The 18,527-nt window shown below is 41.4% G+C and overlaps 1 protein-coding gene across 1 annotated transcript in view; it reads right to left on the bottom strand.

The window, feature by feature from the left end:
* Window positions 1-1,749: 1,749 nt before the first annotated feature.
* The window catches only part of LOC131948791 (netrin receptor unc-5), an 18,789-nt gene continuing 2,011 nt past the window's right edge, over window positions 1,750-18,527 (bottom strand). The window contains exons 3-12 of the mRNA XM_059310478.1: window positions 18,477-18,527; window positions 16,141-16,339; window positions 15,126-15,216; window positions 14,799-14,849; window positions 14,210-14,285; window positions 13,431-13,525; window positions 11,249-11,383; window positions 10,249-10,344; window positions 6,598-6,679; window positions 1,750-1,906 (exon numbers count right to left, since the gene is read on the bottom strand). The exon at window positions 18,477-18,527 is cut by the window's right edge and continues 48 nt beyond it. Of these exons, the coding sequence (XP_059166461.1) occupies window positions 1,750-1,906; window positions 6,598-6,679; window positions 10,249-10,344; window positions 11,249-11,383; window positions 13,431-13,525; window positions 14,210-14,285; window positions 14,799-14,849; window positions 15,126-15,216; window positions 16,141-16,339; window positions 18,477-18,527 (1,033 nt within the window). The remainder of the gene's footprint in view (window positions 1,907-6,597; window positions 6,680-10,248; window positions 10,345-11,248; window positions 11,384-13,430; window positions 13,526-14,209; window positions 14,286-14,798; window positions 14,850-15,125; window positions 15,217-16,140; window positions 16,340-18,476) is intronic.

Here is an 18,527-nt window from a genome sequence, read left to right as displayed (position 1 = left end):
GTTGCTCTTGTTTATTTCCTGTTTCATGAAACGAAACTAAGTTGTGTTCAGTAGAAGTGTCTTTAGGTGCGCGCACAAACAACATACAGGCGAAAACTGAAAATGCAATAATATTAAATCACCATGGATTCGGACTTGAACCCGAGAACAGAATTTGGCGTGTTCCCAACTGTGAGGACACAGGTACAAGCGTTGAATTCGTCAAAAATGTTTCGCATAACTTGGTCTTCTGCGTTCTTAATTTTAGTGTTGGAAGGGATCCATCCAACACAATGGAGGCGAGCGAGTTGACGAGATTCCGTCCCCAATGTTGTTGACATGGAATAAAAACGTGCTTTTTAGATTTAGACCGTAAAAAAAAATAAAAAAAAAAAACTTAAGCCTAAAATTAATTTAGAAATGTTATATTTTTAGAATAAATGCTATAAAAGTTGCAAATCCAGAGAACTTGAAAATAATTTGTTGAGTTTAAGGCTACATTTCTATTTATTTTCATCAAGCCTAAGTTATAACCGGATGTTTCACTTTCGTAAGACAAATATTGATTGGCTGTACAGTAACTTAGTGATCGATAACTATTTGTTTACAAAACTTTGCAGATCAAGTTTTTAAATGACAATGCAAATTTAAAACCCCATGACCTAGTTTTCTATTTTTAGCTTACAATGTGTACAATAAAATCAATGGCGGCCTATCCAATAGCAGGATGCCATTGTTTATGTCGCCATTACACGTGAAAACCAAATTGTTTTTGCTTTTTTTTTAAATTTTTATTTAGTTACCGAAAATATTATAAACATCAAATACATCCAATCTTTAGTAAAGTCCGAAAAAAACCAGATAGACAGGATTTTATAACCATATTAATTGTAACTACGCTGTGCATGATTTTTAAATGAATTTATACACCTCTCAAATACCTTTGAGACTTTTCTCGCTGGTGTCCATTAAGTAGGCATATACGTGTCAACTGGTTATGCGCCATTGAGGATTTGACTCTGAATTCAGCCTGCTTTTCTTTTTGGATTTGCTTCCATAGCCTTTGTCCAATCAAGAACAAACTACGAGGCAGCAGTTGGTTGATTTTGGAGTTGTCTTCTCCTAGAAGTGTTGCTGTCCCCAGCTAACGAGCCTCATCTGCCCGAGGGTTCGAACTCGAGACTTTTTGGTTTAGAAGCCAAGAGCTTTACCAATTCGACCAAGCGGACCCCTAACTTGTTGATAGCATGATATTTTTGGCAGGTAACAGATGATACTATTGTCAAGTAATGTAAAAGTGTATTTTTAAAGTAGTCAACTTTTTAGTCGTGACGATTTATATCGAAAGATGAAGTAGATTCCATCTGAATCTCTGACCCATGCATATGAAAATTATAGTGTGATCAGCACTATGCATAGCCACATTTACTTTTCCAAACGAGTCAGGTACCAATTATAGCTGGATGGGCTCAGAAAAACAGAACCAAGTTTCCTGCATTACTCATATCGGCAGCTGTTGTGGATATCAGTCTTAAGCGTCAATTTATGTCAATGTTTCATCTCCCATCTCCTTACATCACACATGATGTGACCAGAGACTCTATCTATTCGCATCACTATGAACTTAATGACATCTCAGACACTACTTGAAAACTATTTTTAAGAAACTAATTTTAAAATCATAAAAAAAGAGCGAAGCATAAGGTTAGATAAAAAAAAGTTTTTAATTCACATAAAACAAAAAAAAAAGCCAGTTTCCATGGCAACGGTCTAACTGGTGTCTGTGGCTGAGGTCTGGTCCGAGCCGCCCTTCTTGGCCGCGACGATGGACTTCTCCTTGAACATCTTCTTCAGGGTGGCGATGTTGGGCACGTACGTGTCATTGTCGTCGTCGTCGTCGTCGTCATCCTTAGAGCCGCGGCGTTTTCTGAAATACGGAGAGGGGTGAGGATGGTGATGTAGGGGGGGGGGGTAAATACAGCGCATACGAAATTTGATTTAATTTACAGCAAGTATCTGAACAACCCCCACGGTTAAGCTGGGTACCATGTGGTGGGCCGTTGAACGAAAAAAAAATAAAAAGTCACAGGAAAAAAAAACAGAAAAAAGTCACAGTTTTTGCTAGGAAAAAAGTCACAGAAAAAAAGCAACTAAGGAAAACTTTTATCGGAAAAAAGTTACAGAAATATATTCACAGAAAAACGTCACAAAAATATTTTAAGAAATAGTTTTTAAAATTCAATTGTTGTGTATTGTTAAATTTTGACTGTTTATTTATGTGAGTGGTGCTTTTTTGTAGCATTTTTGCAAACTTTAAAGCATTACTAGAATACCCGTCATCCGTTGGATAACTGTGGGTTTCGGGGGTCATCCATCAAAAAACATCACGTCTGTCACTCAGAGGCATAGCGACCCTTCCCGGCGCCCGGGGACAAACTTTTCGATTTGAACCCCCCCCCCCCCCCCCCCCAAGATTTCGATTTTCAACCCCCCCCCCCACCCCCTTCAAACTTTTGATGTGCACCCCCCCCCCCCCCCCCACTCAAACTTTCCATTTGAACCCCCCTCAACCTTTCAATTTATTTTTCCAAACCATTTTGGCGCCCCAACATATGTCCCCCCCCACCCCCCCCCCCCCCCGCCTCGCCTTCCCTCCCGCCCCCCCCCCCCCTCCTCGCTACGCTACTGCAGTGTCACTTATCGTCACAAAAAACAGACCCCACATTCAAAAATATGTTTTTTTATCTTTTAAAAACACCGAAAACAACGATTTCGGACTATCCCTTCATATATTGACGTCACAGGTGACCTACTCAACTCTACTTCACCTGCCCAGTGTCCCGCAAAGTCTCAGACAACAAAAACGATTCCAGCCAAGCATGTCTCTGACCACACTATCCCTTCATTTGCTTAGGACAAAGAAACAGATGAACCCTACTTCACGTGCCCTGTGCCCCGCGAGGTCCTGATAGTCAACCTTATCATTCACATATAGGGCTTAAGAAAAAATAATTGAAAACGTAAAAAAAAAAAAAAAAGTTCTATTAATGTTTATGACACTGGCTTTAAAATTTAGCCTTCATTCTCCAAAGCAAATTTTAAAATGCTTTTCTGGCATATCTAGCCCTGGCCACCTATACCATGTTTAAATAATGTGAACACCCGCCATTTTGCTCGTGGTAAACATGGCCTAAAAATGGTAGGAAGTCATTCGTCCGGTCCGTACGCCATATTGTTGTTAGCAGCCGACCACGCCTCCAAGTTAGTGAGTAATCCTACTATATCTAGATATAAAACCTAGATAACAAAAAAATCCCATGTATTCTCGAATTAGATGATCATTGAAGCTAAACAAAGATTTATATAAAATAATTAAGGCCCGAAATAGATTCTAGATGTAGAATTTACATTAAGTCTAGATCTAGAATTTACAATGAGTCTAGTGACCTAGATCTAGATCTAGAATCTAGGCCCTAGGCTAGATTCTCGACAGCTGATCTTTAGATCTAGAGAAATTTATCGTAAAACTAAATGAAAAAAACAGTTGAAAATTGATATAAGTGTTGGAACGTAATAAATACAGCAAACGGACGTATTGTTTAAGTTATAGCCAGCAGAAAATTAGCTTTGTAACGCGTTAAACTTTTGAATGGGCCACAAAGTCTATGATGGAGTCCGCCATTTTTATTGTACCAAAAATGTAAACACATCAAGGGACGTCACTATCCCCACAAAGTTTATTCAAAGTATTAACATTTTTAAAAAAATACGGTTAATTTAACTATGAATAAATCAATAAATTAATTAACGTCTTTAAATAAATTTGTGATCAACAGTCTGTCTGCATTAAAAAATTATTCTCTACCTGCATACTATTTTACAGCTTTCCAGATAGAGTCGAACATATCACAATAGTCAATCAGGCAAACAAACAAAAAAAATAAATATTCAAACATGTAAACAAACTTGACTTTTAGTAGTATACTAGAATACCCGTCATCCGTTGGATAACTGTGGGTTTCGGGGGTCATCCATCAAAAAACATCACGTCTGTCACTCAGAGGCATAGCGACCCTTCCCGGCGCCCGGGGACAAACTTTTCGATTTGAACCCCCCCCCCCAAGATTTCGATTTTCAACCCCCCCCCCCCCCCCACCCCCTTCAAACTTTTGATGTGCACCCCCCCCACTCAAACTTTCCATTTGAACCCCCCTCAACCTTTCAATTTATTTTTCCAAACCATTTTGGCGCCCCAACATATGTCCCCCCCCACCCCCCCCCCCCGCCTCGCCTTCCCTCCCGCCCCCCCCCCTCCTCGCTACGCTACTGCAGTGTCACTTATCGTCACAAAAAACAGACCCCACATTCAAAAATATGTTTTTTATCTTTTAAAAACACCGAAAACAACGATTTCGGACTATCCCTTCATATATTGACGTCACAGGTGACCTACTCAACTCTACTTCACCTGCCCAGTGTCCCGCAAAGTCTCAGACAACAAAAACGATTCCAGCCAAGCATGTCTCTGACCACACTATCCCTTCATTTGCTTAGGACAAAGAAACAGATGAACCCTACTTCACGTGCCCTGTGCCCCGCGAGGTCCTGATAGTCAACCTTATCATTCACATATAGGGCTTAAGAAAAAATAATTGAAAACGTAAAAAAAAAAAAAAGTTCTATTAATGTTTATGACACTGGCTTTAAAATTTAGCCTTCATTCTCCAAAGCAAATTTTAAAATGCTTTTCTGGCATATCTAGCCCTGGCCACCTATACCATGTTTAAATAATGTGAACACCCGCCATTTTGCTCGTGGTAAACATGGCCTAAAAATGGTAGGAAGTCATTCGTCCGGTCCGTACGCCATATTGTTGTTAGCAGCCGACCACGCCTCCAAGTTAGTGAGTAATCCTACTATATCTAGATATAAAACCTAGATAACAAAAAAATCCCATGTATTCTCGAATTAGATGATCATTGAAGCTAAACAAAGATTTATATAAAATAATTAAGGCCCGAAATAGATTCTAGATGTAGAATTTACATTAAGTCTAGATCTAGAATTTACAATGAGTCTAGTGACCTAGATCTAGATCTAGAATCTAGGCCCTAGGCTAGATTCTCGACAGCTGATCTTTAGATCTAGAGAAATTTATCGTAAAACTAAATGAAAAAGACAGTTGAAAATTGATATAAGTGTTGGAACGTAATAAATACAGCAAACGGACGTATTGTTTAAGTTATAGCCAGCAGAAAATTAGCTTTGTAACGCGTTAAACTTTTGAATGGGCCACAAAGTCTATGATGGAGTCCGCCATTTTTATTGTACCAAAAATGTAAACACATCAAGGGACGTCACTATCCCCACAAAGTTTATTCAAAGTATTAACATTTTTAAAAAAATACGGTTAATTTAACTATGAATAAATCAATAAATTAATTAACGTCTTTAAATAAATTTGTGATTAACAGTCTGTTTTAAAACAAAAATTTTTCTCTACCTACATACTATTTTACAGCTCTCCACGATGAGTGCAACCATGCGAGATAGTCAATCAGGCAAAGAAAAAAACAAACAAAAAAAACAAACAAAAAAATAAATATTCAAACATGTAAACAAACTTGACTTTTAGTAGTATATAGATAGATAGATGGATAGATAGATGGTTTAAAACAATAATACGTAAAAATACTATAAGATAATTTATACAGCAAACCTCAAATTTTGTTACGTATTTAGCTAAATACGCGGTAGTAAAAAAAAAATTTATTAAAGACATTTAGGCACATCATTGTGTTTTGCATGTGTTTTTTTTAGCCGCAGGTCATTCCTTGATCGGTTTTTCCTGTGTCGGCCTAATCCGTCCATATTGTGTGTTTTAGACTTTTGCGTCAATGACAGTCTTTGTACCGTGTCGGCTTTCTGTTTTGATCCTATGCTTTGTTATGTAATGCGCGTGAAAATCAGTGTTTCTTCCAGACTTTTTTCTCCGGGGGGGGGGGGGGCACTTGAAATTTTCGGGGGGGCGGTAGACTTTCTTCGGGGGGGGGGGGGGCGGACACTGTTAAAAGTATATATTTTCTATATAAATTATATAAATTTAATTTCGTTCGGGGGGGCGGTAAAAATTTTTCGGGGGGGGGGGGGGGGGGGGCTTAGCCCCCCCCCCCGAAGAGATGCCTGGAAGAAACTCTGGTGAAAATGTGGTAAGAAATGATGGTTGAACTATTTGTTGCGATGAGTTGAAGGCAGCAAGTCAGATTATTTACGTTTTATGCTATCTCACGCTAAGTTAAAGTTAGTGTGTAAAAAAACACGATGAAAACCAAGAAGGTTAGAACGTTCTATCAAATTCTATTAAATATTACATATAGACATATAGACCTATAACGGAATTAAAACCTACTTACTTCATACGTATACAACCTACACGCAATACATTTAATTAATACAACAAAATAAACAATAAACCCTAATGCAACACAATAAACAATAAACCCTAATGCAGCAAAATAAACAATAAACCTTAATGCAACAAAATAATTAAAACAATTTAAATCTATGAATAATGGAGAAAATCAAACCACTAAACACAAGATGAACGGAATGAATTACTTGTGACAGTTGAAGATGACGAAACAAGCCAGTGGTAACACAAAGAGGGCCGCTAGAAGAATGTACGTACTGCTCATTGACTCTGGGAGAAGACAAACGTCACATTCAACAGGGGCATTCACTGGTTTATGTCTTTAGATCGGTGCCCTGTCAAAACGGCCCGGGACAAATCGGCCCCGTCAAAACGGCCCCGTTAATTTGACCCCGTCAAATCGACCCCCGACAAAACGACCCAGTCAAAATAGCCCCGTCAAAAGGGCCCCGACTTATTGGCTCCCGTCAAATGGGCTCCCGTCATATTGACTTGCGACATATAGGCTCCCGACAAATGGGCTCCCGATATTTAGGCTCCCGACAAATGGACTCCCGACATATTAACCCCTGACAAATAGGCTCAGGACATATTGGCTCCCGACAAAGCGGCTCTCGACATATTGGCTCCCGACATAAGGGCTCAAGACAAATGGGCTCCCGGCAAATGGGCTCACGACATATTGGCTACCGACAAATGGGCTCCCGACATATTGGCTCCCGGCAATTGGGCTCCCGACATATTGGCTTTTGACAAAATGACTCCCGACATATTGGCTCCAGAAAAATGAATGATATGACCACTATTGGCATAAAAGTAACCATTGTGTCCTACCTCCAATACCACTATAACCTCTTTTTAATGCCCGAATGAAATTGTTTTTCATGAACCAACATTAATTCACAAACAAATCGAGCCCTTAACAGCTAAATTCCACCAATTCTAAAGTTTTGATAATGTTTAATTTACAACAGAAAAGATATGTTGCTTAAAAGCGAGCACAGAAGTGTAAATGTATGATATACATGATGTTTACATGATAACAGCATTTTGTTTTGATAATCTACAAGCATATTGCAGTTAGGAAGGTACAGCGTGGACCCTTCTCCCCACACACTGAGTTGGAACAGCCTATAACCGACTCAATTATGGATGTCATAGATAGATGACCCTTACATTAAAACATACTATATTGTATAATAGATAAACTAATATAAAAATAAGGCCTGTCGAACAAGAGATGCATACGTTGTATTACATAAGAGTGTTGGATAAGCTAACTCTAAAGAATATTGATGAAGGGGTCCCACTGGTAGGTGTCATATTCAATGAGACCGCTTTGCCGGGAGACTTAGTCTCTACAGAAACGGTATTGTCAGTGCAGTGCCGTAGCTAGGATTTTGGGCCCCTATGCAAAAATTATCAGTGGGCCCCTTCGTCAGCCGTTAGACCAGTGGCGTCGCTAGGTCAGGTGTTACCCGGTGCGGCACTTCGTATTGTCACCTCCTCCCAGGAAACAAAGCATATATATATATATATATATATATATATATATATATATATATATATATATATATATATATATATATATATATATATATATATATGTGTGTGTGTGTATCGGCCTACATAGGCCTAAAATTTATATATGTGCCACATACTGGTACACGTACGTGCATAAGCTTTAATCACTGCAGACTTAATAGTTATGATGTTTATCTACAGTCTGTTTATAATACCGTTGGATGTAGCATTGTTTTCTTTATAGTTTACGTTTACGTCGTGGTGTCACACCCCCCCCCCCCCTTGATATAATTTTCGATTTGTACTTAGAAGACTATTTAACTTTAACTAATAGATCTGGAAAAATGGCATTTCATTCTATAAATTTTGCAATTTGGTGTCACCCCCCTAAATGGTGTCACCCGTTGCGGTCCGCACCCCCGCCCCGCCTTCGCTACGCCTCTGCGTTAGGCTACAGAGGAGTTAAACGAAGAGATCAACTTCTACTTACGATGGATATTTTTTAATGTATAAATATTCTGAAGGCAACATTTTGTATTTTATATGTCCTGATTATGTATTTATACTATATTATTATGTTTGCCTACTACTGCTAAAAGTTTATTTATAGGCTGATTCTCTCAATGTCTTGCACGACAAAGTGATATCGCCTGTAGTGTTATTATAACGAGTGGGCTCTGTTTGACCCACACACACACACACTGAATCCCACTGCCGAAACGGTGGGGGGGGGGGGGGGGCTTTTTGGAACTTTTAACCTTTTTCTTTTTTAAAATTATTTATATGTAACAAATATTAAAAATCCATTGTAAAAGTTTTAATTTTTTATGAGGGAAAAGGGCCCCTATGTGCCTTGGGCCCCTCTGCCTTGCTTACGCTAGCTTTACGGTAGCTACGCCACTGTGTCAGTGGTCCTTTTGTCTGGAGCCGAATTGACAGGAGCCTTTTTGTCGTGAGCCAAAATGACGCTAGCCTATTTGTCTGGAGTCGTAATGACGGGGGCCGTTTTGTGGAGAAACTAAATGGCGGGAGCCTATTTGTCGGGAGTCGTAATGACGGGGGCCGTTTTGTGGAAGAAACTAAATGACGGGAGCCTATTTGTCAGGAGCCTTATTGACTGGAGCCCTTTTGTCGGGAGCCTATATAACGGGAGCCTATTTGTCGGTAGCCTAAATGACGGGAGCCTATTTGTCGGGAGCCTATATGACGGGGTCCATATGTCGCTGGCCCTTTTGACGGGGCCGATTTGACGAGGTCGTTTTGACGGGGTCGTTTTGTCAGGGTCGTTTTGACGGGGCCGTTTTGTCATTAGCCGTTTTGACGCCGCACGCTTTAGATCAGAGGCGTAGCGACCCTTCCCGACGCCCGGGTACAAACTTTTCGATTTGCACCCCCCTCAAACTTTCGATTTGCACCCCCCTCAACCTTTCAATTTATTTATCCAACCCATTTTGGCGCCCCCTAAGGTCGGCGCCCGGGGACATATGTCCCCCCCTCGCTACGCTACTGCTTTAGGTGTAAGTAGAATTACCTCCCTTTTGCATGCCCGCCGTGGTAGGTTAGTTTATGTGCTGATGCGTACACGCCCCTCCACCCACGTCAAACTGACCACTGGTCAAACATTCCCCCCTCCCCTCCCGTCAAACTGACCAGTGGTCAAGCATTACCTGGACACTCTCCTCAGTAAACTGATCACTGGTTAAGCATTACCTGGACACTCATCCGTCAAATTGACCACTGGTCAAGCATTACCTGGACACTCCTCCCCCGTCAAACTGACCAGTGGTCAAACATTACTTGGACACTCCTCCGTCAAACTGACCACTGGTCAAGCATTACCTGGACAGTCCCCCTCAGTAAACTGACCACTGGTCAAGCATTACCTGTACATCCCTCCCTCGTCAAACTGACCACTGGTCAAACATTACCTGGACAGTCCCCCATCAAAACTGACCACTGGTCAAGCATTACCTGGACAGTCCCCCATCAAAACTGACCACTGGTCAAGCATTACCTGGACAGTCCCCCATCAAAACTGACCACTGGTCAAGCATTACCTGGACAGTCCCCCATTAAAACTGACCATTGGTCAAGCATTACCTGGACAGTCCCCCATTAAAACTGACCACTGGTCAAGCATTACCTGGACAGTCCCCCATCAAAACTGACCAATGGTCAAGCATTACCTGGACAGTCCCCCATCAAACTGACCACTGGTCAAGCATTACCTGGACACCCCTCCCCCCATCAAACTGACCACTGGTCAAGCATTACCAGGACATCCCCCGTCAAACTGACCACTGGTCAAACATTACCTGGACAGTCCCCCGTGACCCTGTTCTCGCAGTCGGCGCTACACTTGCTGGCACACTCCCCCTTGCAGTTCTCTCCCCATGTCCAGCGGGGGCAGGCTGTGAGGGCAAAGGTCAGAGATCAATGCCCTGTACCCGTACATAGGTCTCACAATATCACACTAAGTACTGTAACATGCATACAACATTAGGTGTGGTCTATTATCCCATGCCATACAGCATTTTATAATGATCTTTTGTCCCATGCAATACATTATAATCTTTTATCCAATGCCATACAACATTATGTATTAATCTATCCCAACAACTTAATGTATTGATCTTCTATCCTAAAACAACTGTATATCCAACTATTTAAACGTTTTATATACTGAACTTAATCAATAGTTATGATCTACACAATACTTATTGAAATAAAGTAGTTTATATGATTTGTATTTGTATGTGAAGTTAACACACATTTCCTTAACCCAAACATATTTAACTACCATTTTAAAAGCCTTTAAAGCCAGTCTTGTGTGTGTGTGTGCAAATTACGTGTGTTGAAAGCCTGACGTGCAAGTGTGTACAAAGTTAGGATTATGTACGTCTATACAATCTATGTACAAAACCAGACCAGAGTTTCTTCCAGGCATCTCTTCGGGGGGGCGAAGCCCCCCCCGAAAATTTTTTACCGCCCCCCCGAACGAAATGAAATTTATATAATTTATATAGAAAATATATACTTTTAACAGTGTCCGCCCCCCCGAAGAAAGTTTACCGCCCCCCCGAAGATTTCAAGTGCCCCCCCGGAGAAAAAAGTCTGGAAGAAACACTGAACCAGACCCCACCCCCGAGAAAAATGTCTGGAAGAAACACTGCTTACATGTGTGAAAAAAGATAGAGTTATGTGTACAGAACTTAAGTAGGTGCTCATTCAGACTAATTTGGGTACACAAATAGACTTACGTGAGTACACAATTAAAGTTACATGTACTCATCCTACGTGTGTACTCAGACTTACGTGTGTTGCAGCTTGCGTTAGGGAAGCGATATCCAGGTTTACACACTTCACACCTGCCAGTGACCTTGTCACAGTCGGGGTCACAGTTGCGACAGTACATGTCACATTTCGGCCCGAACTGACCCTTGTCACAGACTGTACAGAGTGACAGTGACACGAGATGAACAAATGTTAACATACTCAACCAGAGCTAAATCCTCAAACAAATGTTAACATACTCAACCAGACTTAAATCATTAAACAAATGTTAACATACTCAACCAGACTTAAATCATTAAACAAATGTTAACATACTCAACCAGACTTAAATCATTAAACAAATGTTAACATACTCAACCAGACTTAAATCCTCAAACAAATGTTAACATACTCAACCAGAGCTAAATCCTCAAACAAATGTTAACATACTCAACCAGACTTAAATCATTAAACAAATGTTAACATACTCAACCAGACTTAAATCATTAAACAAATGTTAACATACTCAACCAGACTTAAATCCTCAAACAAATGTTAACATACTCAACCAGAGCTAAATCATCAAACAAATGTTAACATACACAACCAGAGCTAAATCATCAAACAAATGTTAACATACTCAACCAGACTTAAATCCACAAACAAATGTTAACATACTCAACCAGACTTAAATCCTTAAACAAATGTTAACATCAACATCTACAGTTAAATCCTCAGCCAAATGTTAACATCCACAGCCAAAATTAAATCATTAAACAAAAATTTAACATCCACAGCCGAAGTTAACTTCTCAAACAAATGTTAACATCCACAACCAAAGTTAACTCCTCAAACAAATGTTAACATCCACCACCAAAGTTGACTTCTCAAACAAACGTTAACATCCACAATGGCAGTAAACATTCACATACCAATATCTGAAGCCAATGTAAACTGTTACGAACAAGAGTTAAAATCCAAACAAAATGGTTACCTTAACCAATAAAACGTTAACATTTACCAACAAATATGGACACGCAAAACCAAATGTTAGTATTTACGACTAAGATTTAACATTTCCACGACATGTTTACTTTCATTAACACATGTTAACACTCAAAACATAAGTTAACATCCCACACAAGTGTTTACCCAATGTTAACATCTACAACATAAATATTAATCTGCACGAAATTTTTACTTTCATAAACGAATACTGACATTCATTAAAAAGTTGACACATGTTAACAATCATGACAAACATCCAAATATTTACTTTCATGCACAAATGTTAAAATCCACAAGCAAATATTAACATCAAAAGGAAATGTTCACTTTCACAACAAAATTGTAACATCACCAACTAAATTTACACCCATCAACAAAAGTTAACACCCAAAATTAAAAATTAACAACCAGGACAAATGTTAACAACCACGACAAATGTTAACAACCACGACAAATGTTAACAACCAGGACAAATGTTAACAACCACGACAAATGTTAACAACCACGACAAATGTTAACAACCACGACAAATGTTAACAACCACGACAAATGTTAACAAACACGACAGATGTTAACAACCACGACAAATGTTAACAACCATGACCAAAGTTAACAACCACGACAAATGTTAACAACCACGACAAATGTTAACAACCACGACAAATGTTAACAACCACGACAAATGTTAACAACCACGACAAATGTTAACAACCACGATAAATGTTAACAACCACGACAAATGTTAACAACCACGACAAATGTTAACAACCACGACAAATGTTAACAACCATGACCAAAGTTAACAACCACGACAAATGTTAACAACCACGACAAATGTTAACAACCACGACAGATGTTAACAACCACGACAAATGTTAAAAACCATGACCAAAGTTAACAACCACTACCAAAGTTAACAACCAGGACAAATGTTAACAACCACGACAAAATGTTAACAACAACAAATGTTAACAACCACGAGAATTGTTAACAACCACGCCAAATGTTAACAACCACGACACATTTTTAACAATCAGGACTAATGTTAACAGCCGCGACAAATGTTAACAACCACGACAATTGTTAACAACAACGAAAAATGTTAACACCCACGACAAATGTTAACATCCATGACAAATGTTAACAACCACGACAAATGTTAACACCCACGACCAATGTTAACATCCACGACAAAAGTTATCAACCAAATGTTTACTTTCACAGGCCACAAAGCACGGCTTGCTGTTGTTGTCCTTGTGTGAACCCTTACAGTAGCGGCCGCAGTTCTCCAGCTCTGGCAGGTTACAGGCCCTGAAACACACGTGTGTTACCGAGGTGTGGGTCAACACACCTGGGTGGGTCAACACACCGGGGTGTGTAGTGGGTCAACACACCGGGGTGTGTAGTGGGTCAACACACCTGGGCGTGTACTGGGTCAACACACCTGGGCGTTTAGTGGGTCAACACACCTGGGTGTGTAGTGGGTCAACACACCTGGGCGTGTAGTGGGTCAACACACAATGATGTGTAGCGTGTTTACAGATCTGTGTGCAGTGTGTCAATAGTTTTTTACGTTTCAACATTCCTAGACGAAAATGACTAACCCTGTCACACAACAAGACTAAACTCTCGCGCTTTTCAAAACTGCAATGGCCCTCGAATAAAGACTGACCTCCCCTTTACAATAGATACTGACCTTTCCCTGACCAAGAAAGACTGCCCTTTCCCTCACAAAAAAAAAAGATTTTCTTCTTCTTTTTCTTTTTTTCTTAATTTTTAGTGTAGGAAGGGATCGAACTCGAGACTTTTCGGTTTATCAACCTTGAGTTTTACCGACTAGACCACGCCTACCCCTTTCCAACACGCTTAAGATTTACGTGTCAACTGGTTATGCGCCATAATGAGTTTTAACCGACTCTACCACGCTGACCCCTACAAAAAAGACTGACTCCATCACAAAGAAAGACTGACCTCTCCAACACATAAAAGACTGACCTTTCCCTGACCAAGAAGGAGTTGATACAGTTCTCAGCACAGTGCCACTCCCCCCAGTCGCTCCACCCACCGTGTTCTGTAGGGAGAGGAAAAGGTTTGACGTCACATATTAATTCTCTCTAAAACAAAATGTCCAAATTACGTCCCCAAATATTGAAAATTTTGTTTTATGATCTCTCGAGATCCATGTGGCTCGATAACAGATAATGAAGTATTGCCAATCATATTTTTCTGTTCATGCTGGTGGCACATCAAGCGGTAGGTTTTATATGTTTTAATGAACTCACCATTGAAGGAGTAGTGTGGTCAGCACTATGCCCTGCGGCCTTTGTTTCCCTAACGTGAGTCAGGTACCCATCAGAGTTGGGTGAACTAAATGACGGACTACAGACTTAAGCCCGAGATCCGAACTTGACATTCAGGTTAGCAGTCGTAAGCTCTATGATCCGACCACGCCGGGCCCAATAAGATCCGAACTCGAGACTTACAGGTTAGCAGTCCGAGAGCTCTACCATCCGACCACGCTGTTCCCAATAAGAACTATCTCACGAGCTAAAACCCACACCATTTGACGTCAACTACAACTTACTCCGAGGTCTAGCCACCAGATCTTCGTCTATGTAGCCATCTTTATCATCATCTACAATCAAGACAAGACAATAATATTAATTGATAACACACTTTTTTTTTCTAAACCTGAGAGATTTATTAAGGACATGGTCTGGTGATGAATACAAAATTAGCCAAAATTCTTTTTTCAAAACCTCATGGTATCACATCTAGCATATAGATCTATAGCTCAAAGAGTTAAGTCTAAAAGTTTAACGATGGTCGCATATTTTCCTGCCGTTTCCCTTAAACACAAATACGTGCTTTCATATATCAACCAAACCTACATGTAGGCCTACATATCTACCTCTGCTGTTCTCGTATTCCTCGTCCACCCACCCGTCACAATCGTTGTCCATCAGATCCCCAGGGTCACCTCTTGTCTTCATACAGAAAATCTGGGGAGGGGGAGAGGGGGGGAGGTAGGTTCCGTAAACTGGCTGTTAACTTACATGTGATTTTCTACTGACGCTCTACTATAAACAAAGATGCTTATAACAGGCTAACAGTCACCACCCCTATCATAACAGACCCCCACCCCTATCAGAATAGACCCCCCACCCCTCACATAAAACACCATACCCATCATCTGTCTAACACAAGAACCACCCCTCGCCGAATACACCCAACACCTTAAAGACAACAATTTTCACCTAACTGACCCCACCCTCAAAGACCCCGCCCATCACCTGTCCAACATCAGACTCAGCTCCTCACCTAAAAGACCCCACCCCTCACCTAATAGATCCAACCCATCAAATAGCAGACACCACCCCTCATAGTCCCCGCCCCTCACCTAGTAGACCCCACCCCTCGCCTAGCAGACCCTACACCTCATAGTCGCCGCCCCTCACCTAGCAGTCCCCACACCTCATAGTCCCCACCCCTCATAGTCCCCACCCCTCACCTATTGTCCCCACCCCTCACCTAGCAGTCCCCACCCCTCATAGTCCCCACCCCTCATAGTCCCCACCCCTCACCTAGCAGTCCCCACCCCTCATAGTCCCCACCCCTCATAGTCCCCCACCCCTCACCTGCTCCACATCAGACGAAACAAACCCCGCGGGATGCGTGTAGCTGATCGTCTCCCCCTCACCTATTGTCCCCACCCCACACCTATAGTCCCCCCCCCCCCCCTCACCTGCTCAACATCAGACGAAACAAACCCCGCGGGATGCGTGTAGCTGATCGTCTCCCCCCTCACCTATAGTCCCCACCCCTCACCTATAGTCCCCACCCCTCACCTATTGTCCCCACCCCTCACCTATAGTCCCCACCCCTCACCTACGTCCCCACCCCTCACCTACGTCCCCACCCCTCACCTGTTCAACATCAGACGAAACAAACCCCGCCGGATGCATGTAGCTGATCGTCTCCGCCACGCCGTAGACGTAACACCCAAACTTTCTGGCGTCCGTGGTAAAAACCTCCTTCTCTTCCCTCTCTGGCACCTTGTAGTACCCCACAGTCCACACGGCATCCCCCACCACGTCCGTCCATGTAATGTTGTTCTCGAACTTTCTGGATAAAATGTCTACAGATTTACGCTATGGTATCAGTCTATAAAATGATGTAATATGGAAGCTAATTATTGTTCTGGGTTGGACAAAGGCTAAGGAAACAAATCCAAAAAGAAAAGCAGGCTGAAATCGGAGTCAATGGCGCATAACCAGTTGACACGTATACTTAATTGTGTTGGAGTGGATCCCTTCCAACACTAATATTAAGTACGAAGAAGAAGAAGAAGAAGAAGGAAGCATTGTTTTTTTTCCTGACCTAAGCTTGAAATGGTCTCAGATTTGAGCTACGTTTAAATGTTCGATGGGATGGCGTGGTCTGGCGGTAGAGAGCTTGACTGCTAACCCGAAAGTCTCCAGTTCGAATCCGGGTTAAAGTCAGTTAAACGTCTCTAAGTCCACCCATGGGTACCTAACTCACGGTAGGTGAAGTAAAGGCGGCTGGTCATAGTGCTGACCACATTATCCCTTTATATGCCGAAGCCTCTGAAACAGACGAACTCTACTTCATCTGCCCCGTGTGTCTTAGGCACGAACGGGAATAAATGATGAAGATAAATATTGGAAATCGGTGTGAACGAAAGGAGAATCCGTCATATGATACATGGCTGATTTCTCTGAATTAGGGTTAATCTTTTCTTCTTCTTCTTCTTCGTTCTTAATTTTAGTGTTGGGAGGATCCCCTCCAGCACAATTAAGTATACGTGTCAACTGGTTATGCGTCATTGACTCCGATTTCTGCCTGCTTTTCTTTGTTGTCTCTCCTAGAAGCTAACCAGCCTCATCTGCCCGAGGGTTCGAACTCGAGACTTTTCGGTTTAGCAACCATGAGCTTTACCGACTCAACCACCCCCACCCCTGACAGGGCAATAACTTGTAAATAATTTCCAAAGTGATCTAAGTAGCTGATATCTTCCATTTCAACGAGGGTAGCTAATACCGGATCAATGACCTTTGTGTTTATGTTATTTCTAGTGCGATGGTAAAATTTCTTTATGTCTATTCATGCATCTTGTTATTTCAAACATTAATGCGTGTATTTGTGTTATGTGGACATACATAAGACAAAGTTAACGAGCCATATGGCGTATACCACAATGACTCGCAATGTTCGATTGTGTTGGAGAAAATCGTCTTCAATATTACACTTACATATTACAATTAATAACGAAAAAAAGATGGATGATAATTGTTATAACTGAGTCCAACCCCCCTCGTCCCACCGCTAGTGGGTATCTACCCCACCCCCCTCCTGTCTCACACCTGAACTGTGACAGCGTGTACTGCCCTCCCCACCCTTATCCCCCACACCTGAACTGGGACACAATGCATCAGTCCCACCTAGCATTTGCAGGCGCCCGTCCCTCCCCCTCGCTGGAAAGCCGGGGTCATGCAGGGGTTAAGGAACCCAAAGGGTCAAGCTTGGGCCCTGAGAAAGATAGGACAGTTGAACGTTAGGCTGGTTAGAATGTAGTCGTGTTTTTTGTGTTCTTGTAAAGTGTGGAAGGGCTGGCCCCTATTAGGCCAGCCACTATTAATGAACTAGTTCTGCTTCCTTAGACGATAGTAAAACTACCATATAGGGTGTAGTTCCATTATCTATGTTATTAAAGTTGTTCAGCTGAAATTGTGTTGGTGTCTTCTTCAACAATCAAGTAATATACAGTGTCTAATTCGCCACACAACTGTTTAACCTCTCACTGCAGTCATCACCACCATCAATACTAACCATACTGATGACGTCGTTTCATAACAATAATGATAAAAAAAATTCTTCTTCGTTCTTAATTGTAATATTACAAGTGATTTTCTCCTACATAATTAAATATTACTAAACATCCTCCATATAGGAGTCAGATTTAAGCCAGCTTTGGTACTGGATTTGCTTCTATTGATTTAGTCCATCAAGGAAACAAACTACAAGCAGTGCTTCTTTCGAACATTTTTCTCCCGGGGAATGAGGGCACATTTTTTTTTAGGAGGGGGAGGTGCTGACACTGGTCAAAGTATATATTTTCTATATAAACTCTATTTCAATTTCGTGGGGGAGGGGCGGTAGACGTTCTTCGGGAGGAGTCAAGCCACCCCCCCCCCCCTGGAAAGAAACTCTAACTACATGTATCAAGAGAAATAAAACATACACATGTGTGGCGTGGTCAGCCCCGATCATCAGCTTGGACTTCGAGTCTTTC

The sequence above is a fragment of the Physella acuta genome, unplaced genomic scaffold, assembly GCF_028476545.2.
Source record: "Physella acuta isolate Inbredline_101_S28 unplaced genomic scaffold, ASM2847654v3 ptg000661l, whole genome shotgun sequence".
Classification (NCBI taxonomy): Eukaryota; Metazoa; Mollusca; class Gastropoda; family Physidae; genus Physella; species Physella acuta.
Note: the sequence above shows the minus strand (reverse complement) of the source record. Positions and strands in the feature narration are given on the sequence as shown.